Genomic DNA, 14,261 nt, shown 5'->3' with positions numbered 1-14,261 from the left:
TTTTTTTTTTTTTTTTTTTTTTTTCAAATCTCAGCCAAAAATATTTCCAAAGAGTCATTCAGAGGGAAAGGCTTTGGCTTGGCAAGTATTTGATATCCTTGCACACTGTTTTTCCTGTGCTGTTGTGAGCAGAACTGAACTGCTTCTTGCATTTCCATAGCTAGAAGGCTGTGCTGTACGTTTGTTTTTAGCCACGCAGAACGGGAGGGAAAGATCACAGGCATGAAGCGAAAGCCTGATGCCCCCCCTTTGCAGTCAGGGATGTCGTGACTAAAGGCACGCGGCAACGGAGAACCAAACCTTTAGATTTTGTACAAAATCTACAATACGTTGCAGAAGTACAAGTACAAAACGTTGACCTGTTTTTATAGTCCCCCACTGAACAGGTAATACGAATATTAAAGGTGCTCAGCATGTGTTTCGGTTGAAGGCGCTCTCAGTTGAAGCACTTGGCAGTGGGCAGAGGGCCTGGGTCCCAGGTGGGGCTGGGCAGGACAATCCCAGCCCTCGGGGCCCTGGTGATCCCACAGAGAAGGTAGGTGCAAGTCACAAACCCCCTCAGATCTAAAGATTTCATTTTGACAAACACGCAAAGGATCTGAATTTCTGAAAGAGCCCAAAGGAACCTCTTGCACCACTTCTGTTTCACTCTCTTCGTGGTAAAGTTCCAGGCTTGGAAAGCAAGTATTTTCTTTTTTTTCCGCAGAAATTTGAAGATGACATGTCCTACTGGACAAGCTTAGGGCGCGCTCGTAATGAGTACTACGGTGGGTACTACCAACACCACTACGATGAGGATTCACCAATTGGCCCGCGAAATCCACACACCTTCAGGCACGGAGCAGGCGTCAACTACGATGATTACTAATGCCATTTACCCTACTATAGCTGGTGCCTATAGGGCTGCACTGGGTGAAGCCGAGTCCCCTCTCAGTCAGAACGACCCCGCTTTCCTCCTATTCGTGTGAAATGGCAAGAGTAAAGGAACGGCCAGACTCTGAAGAAAGCAACATGACCTTTTTTTTTAATTATTGTTACTTAGTAGTACACTATATATAAAGTGTTAGAGAAATAAAAGCTTTTTTTGATAACATAAACAGGTTGCCGTTATTTAGTAGCGTTCGTAACAGCAAGTTTCATTCCAATTGTATTACTACAGATCCCTTCTTAAAGGGCCTTTTCATCTGCTTTCCTACAATCAATCACAAAATTACTTTCTATCATCTAGTCTGGCATATAGAATACATAAGATAAGCCAATACATTTCAGATGTGCCTGCTCATTCAGATTCATGCCAACAAATAAATCCAATTATTCTCAGGGGAAAAGAAAAAAAAAATTCCTCTCAGTTGACGTCCTGCCTTGTTGCCTCCTCTGGTGTTTCCATACCTACTTGTGCACAGCCCTCCAAACTTGTGTGATACAGCACTTCAACAGGTCCCGTTGGGGCAAGGACACGGGCATTTATAAAAGCTAAACTCAGCGCAGAGGAGCTCGCCTTCCTCCAAAGCCTGTGAAGGGAAAGGATTCTCCAGGGAAAGGGCTCAGCACAGGAACCTGACTTCAGAAGTAATCGCTGAGACGCAGAGCATCTAATCTGAGCAGCCCCTTCCCTCCCCAGGCACGATAACCCAAAGCTTCTCTTTGATGAATAGCCCCCTTTGTGTCCTTTCCACTTAGCTGTGGGCTTTCAGTCTAGCCCAAAACAGGGAACAAAATAATGAAACCAGCTATTTAAAATGAAGGCAGTATCAGAGAGCACCCAACTCAGTCCCTGGGTGTCATTTCCTACCATGAAGTTGCCTCTATCCCCGGTTCAAACCAGAATCTATACACACGAGGCTGAGCATCAAAATATATCAGAGACTGGGCATGTGTTAATGAGGTGCAGTGGATTAACGGGGGGTTGGCTGGTGGGGTTGTGTGTGTTAAGAACCCCAAAACACAACCAACTTTTCTACCACAGCAACATCAGCCATGTTGCAGCTTCTCTCTTGTTACTGTAGAGAAAGTCCTGACGCAGACCTAAGCCTCGGAGGGAGATTTCAGCTGTCAGGGGCTTCATGAGGAGCTTGGTAAAGTAAAGTAAGCTTCAGTAAAGCACTGCTGAAGCTTGACAAGCGTGGAGGACTGGGACAGGGCAGGTGAGGAAGGCTGGCTGGCTCCGTGACTTCTGGAGCTGAAGAATAAGGATAAAGAGAGATGAAACGTGTACTGCACACTAGAGCAGACTCAGAGAAGCAAGACAGCATGGATGCTTTAGCTGTCTGCCATCCAAAGCTTACAAGAAGTTTCCAAAGCATGGATCATGGCAACACCATTCTTTACACTTCACTTACTACTTTCTCAACTCCAGGTGTATCTCCTAATCTTTCACTTCAGGTCCCTGTTGCGGGATGGACTGGTGTCCAGGAGAGGCAGCCCAGCCCTATCCTGCTCCCTACAGGAATGCTTCCAGGGAGACAGCTTTCTGCCAAGGGAGCCAAACTGAAGAAATGTGTTAGTCACTTCTCCTCCGCATGCTCAGATAGGCGCTAGCCTAACAGGCTCCAAAATCTCAGCTTTCCTCTAGGTTTTGGAGCGCTTGCTCTTAGCAGAATCCTTGCCAGTTTGATTGGTTTAAACTGGTGTGTTTCCTCGGTAGAAGACCCTTTATTCCAGGTATGGAATAATCATATTGTGAGTCAAGCACAGACTCTTTCGCAAAGTTGGAAAACACCTATTCCTAGAAGAATACTTCCATTTGGTGTCCTATCAAAAAAGCGCACAGAATTTGGCAACGTTTGAACCATGCTGTTAATTTCCATCGTTTCCCAGAATTTACAACTGGGAACTCAGACCTGCTGAATAAGGAAGAACAAAAAAGCGCTGTAAATAAATACCATCCCTCCCTAGGTCTTTGTAAGCTGTGTCCATTCCTGCAGGCTGACTCAGTCCAGAAGCTTTCTGTGCCTTGCAGGCTCACAACAAAGTCAATCTCTCTCTTGTGGATTCTCCAAGAGAAAACAAAAAAGTAAGTATTTTCCATTACATTGTGCTGCACGCTAAAGTTTTCCACCATGCACTGGGGTCTGGCTGGGGTAGAGTTAACTTTCTTCATAACAACAGGTACGGTGCTGTGCTTTAGATCTGTGACTAAAACAGTGTTGGTAACATACCGATGTTTTCACCGTTGCTGAACAGCACTTGCACAACATTGAGGTCTTCCCTGTGGCCCATGCTACTCCCTCAGCAGGTAGGCTAGGGGCGGGCAAGAAGTTGGGACGGGACACAGGTGGGACAGCTGACCCCAGCTGACCAATATTCCATACCAGATAACGTCTCACTCAGCAATAAAAGCTGGGAAGAGGAAGAAGGGGGTGGTGGGTTTATTTTCCAGGGTAGCCATTGCCCATCAACTGCCTGGGCATCAGTCATGCTTAGGGGAGATGGTGAGCAGCCTTGGCACCACTTGGGTTTTTCCCTCCTTTCCTTCACTTATGAAAGTGCTCTTACCTCAGCCCTCAAGTTTGCTCACTTTTGCTCTTCCTATTTTCTCTCCTGTCCCACTGGGGTAGGGAGGAGCGAGGGTACTTAGCTGCTAGCTGGGGTCAACCAAGCAAGCCAACAAAGCGATAGCTCTGAGGAGAGGGCACCTTCCTTCTTGCAAAGGGGTACACCTGACTTGAAGTGCAGCAGTTGCAATGATGCAAAAGTACCTGCAACAAGCTACAAAGAAAGCAAGCAGGTATGAGCCATCACAGGTTTAGGCACAAGGAGGAAAGCTATGTTAAAAAAAAATAGTCAAACAAATACACATAGAGTGCTTCAAAGTTAACTACATTAACAAAGTTAATTTCTTTTGACTATTTCTGTCCCAAAACACAGACAAAACTGTGCACTCCCTCCCATCCTTCCCATTCTCCTGCGCAGACAGCACAGCGCGATTCACATCATCACCGTATCATCACCATCCCCAGCTACCCCAGCATTCACATCGTGTAACCTCTCCACCGAGACAGAAGAGCAGCCATTGCTCGTTGTGGCTCCCTACAGAATAGGAACAGCTTGGCCATGGTCAAGCACTTCATGTTTCGAGACCCAATGCTGCTGCAAACCCCTCAGTTTGCAGGTGGTGTCAGCCAGGCAAGTCTGTCAGTTGGACTGGCCTCCTTTGTTGAGAATACCTCCAAGGTAACCCTTAGGTCAAAGCACAGAAGTACTTCTGCTGTGCCCCACAGCCGCTCTCATACACTCCCCCCCCAAAGTCTACAGAGAAATCTCTCTCTCCAAGATCAAGTGTCTTCATCACCAGTCTTACCAGTCTTATATATATATTTATTTTATTTTTTTGGGGGGGGGAGGGGCACTTCATTCCTTCTTGTAACACAAACACATTGGAATGGGGGATTGGGCACTTTCACCCCAGGACTGTTTCCCAGATGGAAGATGTAGGTTTTCTTTCTCAAAATAGCTTTCTCTGCAGCAGGGTGGACAGAGCCCAGTCTGTGGTACTTAAGGCCACCCCTCAGTTCCTGGTGGCTTCATATTTTGGACCTTCCAGCTGCTTCAGCCATGGCATGGACCAAGGCATCCAGAGGATCCCCTCCTTGCTGAAGAGCATGTCAGAAACTAGGGAAAACACTGCAAGAATGAACCTTGCTCCAGGCTGTAAATGGCAACAAAACAAAGTGGACAAGAACTTGTTGCCATGTTTGCTATTACAGAATAGGCAAATGAGAGAAGGGATGGGACTAGGAAAAGGAATAGAGAACCAGAGTCTGTTTTTTTGCAAGAAATACGAGTTGTTATTTCAGAAAAACCATCCTGTTGATACCGAATCACATTGAGGAACTTCTGCCACACAAAAGGAGCCCTGCTTTTGTCCAGAGCTCTTGCTGCTGTTCCTGGCAGCTCTAGGGAGTCAGAGCCACAAGTAAGGCATTCCCTTCTCCTGCCACTTGGGATCCAAGCACAGGGAAACGTTCACGACAGAGCAACTACTGATCCGTGGTGGCTACGTTCCCACTGATTTCAGGGAGGGGATGCATGGGTGTTAGGGTGAGAAATGTTGAGTGCACACTTCCCTTGCTATTAACAAAGCATCATCTTCCTGTGGACAGGTCTTCTCTGATCGGCCTCTAACAACCTTCAAGGACTTCTTGACCTCAAGTAACATTAAACTCAATACCAATAAAAGCCTGTGGACTAGCTCAATCCATCACACTAACCAAAGCCCTGTTTCACCCTCTGTAACCCGTTCTCTAAGGCTAACGAATTCATGCAATCATCTTCGTGTCTTCCCCCCCTCCCTTGCCGCTTTCTCTCAACTTTGAAACCCAATTCCAATCCTATCTGACAGAACTGAAAGCTTTTTCAAATATACATTTCTAAAAGTTTCTTGAGAAAACAGATGACCGAGAGACATTCATAACTGACCAGAGGGTGCTGAGTTCAACAGCTACTAATCTTGCCGGAGTCTATACAGGTTAGAGAAACTGCAAACACCCCAGACACAGGAAGATGGTCAGATCGTGATGTCCCCACATAGCAAAAAAATCTAACCTAAAGATAGACATGAGGCTTCTCTAGAAGCCTGGAACTACTTAAAATAAATTAGGTCTGCAAACCCCCCTGTAGCTTGTCTGTAGACCAGCAATGTAGTTTACAAAGCTTCCAAGCAGCCTACATATAGAAATAAAGCAAAAGTACATCATGCTTTAAAAAAAAAAAATAAAAAAAAAATCCAAGTGTGGACCTCATGCTGTGGTGACTTCCAGTAGCAAGAGTGGTCCTTCCTGCGAGGTTCAAGGAATCCACAGCAGCAGATGCCTTGAGCACGTCTCCTACTAGAAGATTTCTCTTACTTGCCAGCACCAAGCCGGCCAGTTCCTTGCAGACCTCCACTACACTGCATATCCCCTACTGAGAGAAGGACTTGCACCTAACACCAGCTAAGCCATCCGTTTGTGCAGATCACTGTGGCTAAACAGGTACCTTGAGCCTCATTGTCTGCCTGACTGGGTGACAGCAGAAAATCCCAATTCTCAGATTTCCTGAAAAAAAAAACAAAACCCAAACAATACACTGTGTTCAGGCACGGAAAGGAGAACAACGGCTGGGCTTCAGTTGTTCTACGAGTCCTACGTTTCCAAGCTCTCAGCACCGTACTCCACCCTCCTCCACCAGAAGTGGCTCTTCTGGAGAGGCAGCGGCTGTTTCGCACCCCCGTTCCCTGCCAACTTGCTGCCTTCTTTCTCCTTCTGAGGTGCGTAACCCCAGATGGGAGCAGAGAGCACCAAGATGCAAACCCTCACCTGCCTTCTTCAGGGCTCAGTTCAGACCAGACTGAACTTGAAATTACCTCAGACTTTCAGCCTTAAGCACCAGCAGGCTCTGCTTTAACACCCACGATCCGTGCCTTTCGCATCGGTTAGGCGGCCAGTCGCCGGCTTCCAACACAAAGGGCCAACAGCTGCCTCGACTGCTGTTTCTGGAAGGCATTCTATAGAAAGAATATGGGAACTGAACCAGGAGCCTCTGAAACAAAAGCTAGAAACAGTACAAGGGAAGCAGCAAATCAATGGTCTGTCACTCAGGCCCAGCAGGAGGCAGGCCACATACTCACAGATGGGATGTATCGGTACCAGCCATTTGCCCTCTCTCCAATTTGCTCCTTTTATGAAGGAGGTAGGTCAGGCTGTGAAGTAACCTAAAAAGCTTTTAAACTCGTAGCTGTAGTATCCAAACGTTCAGACTTCCTGAGGGATTTTTTTTTTTTTTTTTAAATTTTTGGAAAAAGCACGTTTTGTGCTAGTCTCCAGAAACATGCTTGTTCCAGTACAGTTTACGTATTTTGCACTGAAGTCATTGGATTAAATGAAAAACAGTCCTGGAAGTAACAGCTGGTACCCACAACTCCTATTTATTCTCTATGGCTGCTTTAAATGCTGGACTAGGGTTGCGCCCTTGTGCACCACCTCTTTATAGAAGCTTTGGCACCCAAGCGCACAATTTGCATGAGGAGTAAAATATAAGGAGAAAGAGCACCTTCCCCGAAATATAATCTAGAGCCTAAGGGTTAAAAACACCATGCTGGGAGCTGATTAACAGTTCTCACCACAGAACTATTAAAGAAGCAGTTGCTACTTTCAGATCCATCCAGCTGTGGTTTTGAGTACAGGGAGAGGCTGTGCTTTGTGAGTGTACCAGCAATGATGGGTTACAGGCATATTTGGAGGCTGCTCAGCTCTGAAAAGATGGGAGGCAGTGTGTAATACCTAAATTCTACCTCTGAGACCAGACAGGAAAATGCTCCCTGGCTCCCCATCTTACCTGTGTGGCAGCTTTCCACTGGAAGAAAACTTGTGCCTGTCAGCAGGGAAGCAATCATTTTGTCTCAAAAGGATCACTGCAGACCTGGTCCAGGCAGGGCTTGCAGATGAACACAGCAGCCCCATGGTCGCTGGAGTCCTAGGGAACGTGGCCAGACAGACTGGGTGAGACACCGAGCACTGCGAGCACCGGGAGGCTCTGGTGGATGGCGTGCTCGCACAAGGGGGCCCAAAGGGACGTCACCTAAAGACACTCAAAAGCTAACGAAACATCAAGCTTTAATGCGATAAAGTCAAGTCACTTTGCTTGATGAGATTTAGGATTTTCCATTTTGAGTGGCGCTAAGCCAAAATACCTTTTAACAACTCCCTGCCAATCTTCCCTCCTAGGTATCCAGCCTTGGGTATTAAAATTAAAGGGAAACTATTAAAAATAAGGGGAATTGGATTTTTTCTGTTTGGTTTGCTGTGGCTTTTTTTTTTTTCGTTAAAGATGACAGACATAGTTATCAAAGCATTTACTGGCAATTCAATAACTGCTTAAAATAGAAACATTTCCTCTGTTGGGGAGGCTGAAGTTAGACTTTATGGTTTAAAGAAAATCTTACACTCCTGCATCGCTACCAACTACCTGGAGTGGAATAAATCATGATGCCTCTGTCTGATCTATTTCAACAGACATCCCACAGCCCTTCCTATATATCTTTTAAGAGCCAAGCAATGAAAGACCAATGTTACCAACTTTGAGCCAATGATTTACAGACTGTTACTTTCTGACTAATATACAATAAATGCACAGATATGTAGCGCCAGAGAAGCGCCCACAGTGAAAACCTGAAACGAGTAAATAGAAGTTTCAATATTTTATTAAAATAGCATATTCAACCACTGTAACCAATAATACATTAACTTTATTCCCAGAGTACGCACAACACAGTAGTGATTCAAAATATCCTTATCCATGGTAATCAATGAAAATATCTCAAATTCAAGTGTACAACTAAAACTAAACCTTTGAAAAAATCTCTCCTTTAAAGAATACATAAAGCTCTCATACAGAATTCTTTTAAACCCCTCTATACTTAGATGTCAGTGTCTCTCACCTGACAATACCGCTAGCTTTTTTCTTATGCATAGTAGAACATCTCATATTTTATAGTACCCATTTTATAAATAAATTGGCATTTTCCATCCCATTTGTGTTTATCTTCAGCTTCACAAAGAAACCAGTAAATAAAACTGTCAAGGACAGTCACAACAAAATGATCTCACAGCAAGATATAAAACTTGAAGATACTAAAAGATGCTTCTACTCTATTTTACATAAAAAGACAGATTTAAAAAGTGCAAGGCAAGATTTGCAGGGGAAGGGGAATATTTGTTTGTTATTTTTAGGCACATCCACTTCTTTAAAGCAAGCTTCAGAATGAAATTCCAGTTTGTTCTTCATGATACCTGTTTCAAAGTCTCTCTCTCAAAAAAAAAACCAAGAAGAAAAAAAAAATTACATCCGTCAAATGTCAAGCAGGGAATCTCCTGTCCAACTAATAGTCTTCAGTTATGTCTTGTTCTTCCTTTTTTCATCCTTGCGGGTTTTGGTTTGGGAATATACTGATTGTTCGCCTGATACTCAAGTTCTTTACGGAAGTAATGAATTGCTTTATTCAAACCTTCTTCCAACGGGACCTGTTCCCAAAAGCGAGGAGAGAATCGTATCACTCTAAGTTCACATCAGCTCTTTTCACAACGGTATCTTTTTTAATACAGCTATCAAAAAACCTGCTAGGAAGTCTCATTCTTAGCCAATCTAAGTATTAACAGCACCACATACTGGTTACATCTCTGCACTGCTAATGCACATTTGCTTTCAAGCATCAGATACATTTTCTGATGTAGTAAGTCAAAAATCCCAGCAAATTTAAATCTCATCAGATGGTTGCGATTGGTCTGTTTAGTGTCAAAACAGACTTACATAATTCTGCTTTCAATTCATAATACATTGAAGGAGATAAGCACACAGAAATTTAAACCCCTTCTGTTTTTAAAAAGATCCTCTTTCACAGAATCTCACAGAATGGTATATACCACAGAAAGGTATAAAGGTCGTGGGTTTGGGGTTTTTTTTTAACTTTTATTTCTTCAGGGCTCCATTGATATATAGAAAAAGGGATACAAATTATCATCCAGTATCTCATTTGATATTCTTAAATCCTATGCAAGTAATTGTAATTCTTCATATTCTATGCCTGTATTTAAACACTATGATCTGTAGACAGGAACAACAGAAATACTACCCCATTTTCTCAGGAGCGATATGCTCTGACACGCTTGCTGATACCATCATCAGTACAGGAGGATAAAGTAGCAGCACAAAACCTACTTGCCTTGATACACCAACACTGTATGGCTACTTCAGAGTAAGTTTTGGTACTGATTGTGCCAAATGTGGAAGGCCAGCAGTATAAAATTTAAGTGTTTTCAGCCTTTTGTGGTTGTAATACTCAGCATTGTCCTTGTGCTTTCAGGCATAGTCTATTAATATCCAGGGTTTGGAGCTACTTTTTTCTATTAACAGGCTTTCATTTACTAGATAGGTTCACATGTTTCCTGGAAAGATTTTTGTCTGCAAATCTGAAAAAGCCTACAAACCACTGTGCTAACTAGAATGGGGAGCTGGCTGCAAAAGTCACACCCTTTCTGGGGATTCAGTAGGCCTTACCACCCCAAACCAACCAGCTCTTATCATCAGCTATGTCTGGCTATACGCTTGCACAGTTAACTTCACCAAAAAGGTTGAGAAAGGAAAAAACCAGCAACCACAGGCATTTTGCATTTCTTGCATATTAGCTGTGCAGAACAACCACAATCTTGACATCACCTCAGACGGCTGGTAACTAAGCTTTAGAGGTGGACAGACGTTATTGTGGGTGCTGAGGTGTCAGACTAACCCTGAACACATTTCGAGCTTATCGACACATAGAACAAGCTCTGAACACCTCCACATATGATGCCCGTAGTCTAAAATAAGGGCTTCTTATTCTGTTTTATGCCAGTCCCCCAGAATTAAAAACCAAACAAACAGAAACGGTGTCATCTCTCTCTGGCTAGCTTCTGTTTTGCCTGAGTTTCACATACTTCCTTTTAAACAAATTAAAAAACAGAACACTTTTCTGGTGCTCATATTTCTTCCTATTAATCCAAACAAACTTTTTGGTTACAACGATGTTACAGATCATCTTAAAAATAGTCTTAATCCAAAGATTTTCTAAAAACATTTAAATAAAATAAAAGCAATATTTTCCTTCTATAATGCATGTTACACACAACAAAACAGGAATGAGGATTGCAGCAACAGCAAGCTTACTAGCTCCCATAATTATGTACCACGTATTTCAAAGGATTCATCAGGCTTACAGGAAGGTATATACTTCATAACATGCATGTGAAAAAGTTAAAATGCCTACCCTAAAAATGTTTTTTTCTACTTAAGTCTATTATAAATGCTAATATGCTCTTTTGCATGGCACAGGCCATAGTGTCTTACCCAGCTGTTCTTGAATTGTGAGCTGGGGCAACGTACGAAAGACAGCCTTTTAAACAACTGTCCTGGAGATTGTCGTAAGCAGATATTCTGATAACTCAAACGTATCGTTACCATGTGGTCCTCCCCCATCCCCCTCTGCCTCCCTGTGTTTCTGCACACAACAGTAACACAGCCGTACATACCACAGGTTCCCAGCCAAGCAATAACTTGGCTTTTCTGATGTCAGGTTTTCGTTTCTGAGGGTCATCCTGTGCTTCTGAGAGAAACTGGATTTCACTCCCACTGCCTATTAAACAAGAGACTGTGCATTATCATCTGCAATTCACTATGCTTTGCATTTACATCTTTCCTACCCACTGGAGCATCAAGTCTTTCTGCAGCTTTCTGCTTCATAATTCTATCACTGAAATGCTTTCCACAGACACAGCTACGCTGCATGCAACCAGCTGTCCCACAGCAACATGGATTCACAAAGCATTTCACAAACCTTTCAGCATGGATTCACAAAAAGGAAGTTATGCTTGACCAGTCTAATAACGTTCTACGATGAAATGACTGCCTCGGTAGCCAAGAGCAAAGCAGTAGGTATCATCTACCTTGACTTCAGTGAGGCTTTTGACACTGTCTCCTCTATCATCTTTATTGAGGGCTGGATGAGCAGACAGCAACGTGGATTGAAAACCGGCTGTGTGGCTGGGCCCAGAGGGTGATGATCCCTAAAGTCTAGCTGGAGCCGGTAACTAGTGGTATACCCCAGGGGCCAACACTGGATCAATACTGAGTTGCTGATACACCAGAGGGCTGTGCTGCCATCCAGAGGGAGCTCGAGAAAGGAGGCTGAAGAAAAGGGCTGACAAGAAGCCCATGAAATTCAACAAGGAGAAGAGCAAAGTCCTGCACCTGGGGAGGAACAACCCCAAGGCACCAGCACATGCTGGGGGCCAACCAGATGGAAAGCAGCTTGGCAGGAAAGGACCCGAGGGTCCTGCTGGATGCCAAGTTTGAATATGAGGCAGCAATGTGCCCTTGCCACAAAGAAGGCAAATGGTATCCCAGGTTGCAGTAGGGGTGCTGCCAACAGGTCGAGGGAAGTGATTCTTCCCCTTTGCTCAGCACTGGTGAGATACATCTGGAGGGCTGGGTCTAGTTCTGGGCTCCCTAGTATGAGAGAGACATGAACATACTGGAGAAAGTACAGTGAATGGCTACTAAGATGATGGAGCATCTCTCCTATGAGGAGAGGCTGAGAGAGCTGGCACTGTTCAGCCTAGAGAAGCGAAGGTTTGGGGGGATTTTATCCATGTGTATAAATACCCAATGAGGGGAGTAAAGAAGAGGGAGCCAGGCTGTATCAGTGGTGCCCACTGACAGGACCAGAGGCAGTGGGCACAAACTGAAACACAGGAGGTCCCCTCTGAACATCAGGAAATACTATTTTACTGTGAGGGTAACCCAGTACTGGCACAGGTTGCCCAGGGAGGTTGTGGAGTCTCCATCCTTGGAGATACTCAAAAGCTGTCTGGACATGGTCCTGGGTCACTGCTGGCTGTAGGTGGCCCTGCCTGAGCAGAAGAGTTGGACCAAGTGGCCTCCAGAGGGTGCCTGCCAACCTCAACCATTCTGTGATTCTGTTAGCACTTTTGCATTGGAAAAGGACTTCACTTCCTCTTTGCCCGTACTCTCCAGTCAGATTTAAATAGCCAACATAATACTTGCCTTTCCTCACGACAATACATCGAAACAGGACAATTTTTCTAACCAAATCTAGCAAATAGTTTACATGCCATGTTACTGTGGGGATTTTATGGATGTAGAACTAAACCGTCTCTCCAGGCGGACTGAAACAGATCAAGTTGTTTGTGAGCAGAGAAATGGAGATAATTATTCTATGTGCCTGATGGGTTTGGTGCTGTGATTTTCAATTTCCTTCCCTGATCTGTGGACTCACAGATGTTTAGCAGAGGGGATAGTCCTCTATTAGAAACATCACATGCATCAGCTTCTGTACTGTATATTTGAACTTTTCGTTTTCAGATCTCTCAGAAGCGCTGCTGGAATCTACAGACTAAAAATCCTGGGCTAACAGCATCAGTATGTTTCATCTCATTAGGAAGCTGCGCTAGAAGACTAAGCGCAACCCTTCGCTTCTGCTCTTGAAAGTTCTGATTTGCCACAGGTATCAGAGCATTTTTAACCACAGCTTTTTCTCCCCAGCCACATACAAGGGAGGTGCTGACAGCCCCTGCAAGCGTCACCGGCAGATCAGTGAAAAGTAGAGAAAGACTGTCACCACAGCATGAGGTTTTTAATGGTAGCTGAAGGAGAACAGCCTGCATAATTGTGAAGAACCACCACGCTGAAGTATCCATACTTCAGCTACGATGTTATGCAAGACATTTCCATTCACGTGTTTTACGTTTCATTTATGTATTGTCCTTGTGCCAAAACAAAGCTAAAAAAATGCATAAACATTATACAAAATAATTGGTATAGATTGCATAGATACACAGAAAGCATGTGTTCATTCTACTGTTCATACAATATTTTACATATAATTGAGAGGATTTGGATTATCTTATTAATATTTAATTATATGATCAGGAGACGATTAAATGCCTTTGATAAAGTTATTAAGCAATCCAAAGACCAATTAAATTATCCATACATTACATACACTGATCAAGTGATAATCATCTAATGACAGTAAGTACTTCATAAGCTTTACTAAGAATTACTTATCATACTCACCAACAAGTTTTTTAATTAACTGGGCAAATTCTAGGATAGTGTGCTCTTCTGGGTTTCCCTAGAAACAGAAGGGATATTCATTACAATAGCAACTAAACACCTTAAGACATGTTAGCTTTCTGACATGAGATGATCCTAACAGGCTCATGATAAAACTCTGAAGAAGCTAAACATTACGCCTTATTCCTACTTCGATGAAAAAAACTGTTAACTTTTACAAACTTCCATACTTATTAGAAAAGTTCCCCTCCATTTATATTTGCCTTGGTAATTCAACGTACGTATGCCCAAAAAAAATCAGTCTGTAAAGAATGGGCAAATGCACCTCAACCACAGTAGAGGCACAGACCACTCAGCAGCCCACACAAATGCATCATCAGTTTGAAATTTGGATTCAAGGACTTTGCTGAGCTGAGGGCCAACAATAATGAAGACGTATACTAAATTCTCAGTTCATCAAGAATTACAAAACCCAACCAATTTAACTGCAAACAATTGCTTCTGCATTTACTACCTCTTACATATCAATATGTATAAAAGCTACCTGCTTTCCTATACAATATTCCTTTTTTTAACTCTCATTTTTTTAACCAACTTGTGAACTCCTGATCAACATTTCAGATCAAAATGCTGAAAGCTTCCTGTTAGCATTAGGT

At 43.5% G+C, this 14,261-nt stretch overlaps 2 protein-coding genes across 4 annotated transcripts in view; one reads left to right on the top strand and one right to left on the bottom strand.

Moving 5' to 3' along the window:
* Positions 1 to 868, top strand: part of ECRG4 (ECRG4 augurin precursor) — a 5,894-nt gene extending 5,026 nt beyond the window's left edge. The window contains exons 5-6 of the mRNA XM_009638970.1: positions 387 to 535; positions 707 to 868. Of these exons, the coding sequence (XP_009637265.1) occupies positions 387 to 535; positions 707 to 868 (311 nt within the window). The remainder of the gene's footprint in view (positions 1 to 386; positions 536 to 706) is intronic.
* A 7,336-nt stretch (positions 869 to 8,204) lies between these two features.
* UXS1 (UDP-glucuronate decarboxylase 1) overlaps positions 8,205 to 14,261 on the bottom strand; it is a 51,952-nt gene continuing 45,895 nt past the window's right edge. For all 3 annotated transcript variants that reach the window (XM_035894390.1, XM_035894391.1, XM_035894389.1), the window contains 3 exons: positions 13,606 to 13,663; positions 11,040 to 11,143; positions 8,205 to 8,999 (listed from right to left, as the gene is read on the bottom strand). In XM_035894390.1, coding sequence (XP_035750283.1) covers positions 8,868 to 8,999; positions 11,040 to 11,143; positions 13,606 to 13,663 — 294 coding nt within the window. In that variant the 3' untranslated portion in view covers positions 8,205 to 8,867. The remainder of the gene's footprint in view (positions 9,000 to 11,039; positions 11,144 to 13,605; positions 13,664 to 14,261) is intronic.

This window comes from Egretta garzetta, unplaced genomic scaffold, assembly GCF_000687185.1.
Source record: "Egretta garzetta isolate BGI_Z169 unplaced genomic scaffold, ASM68718v1 scaffold5, whole genome shotgun sequence".
Taxonomy (NCBI): domain Eukaryota; kingdom Metazoa; phylum Chordata; class Aves; order Pelecaniformes; family Ardeidae; genus Egretta; species Egretta garzetta.
Note: the sequence above shows the minus strand (reverse complement) of the source record. Positions and strands in the feature narration are given on the sequence as shown.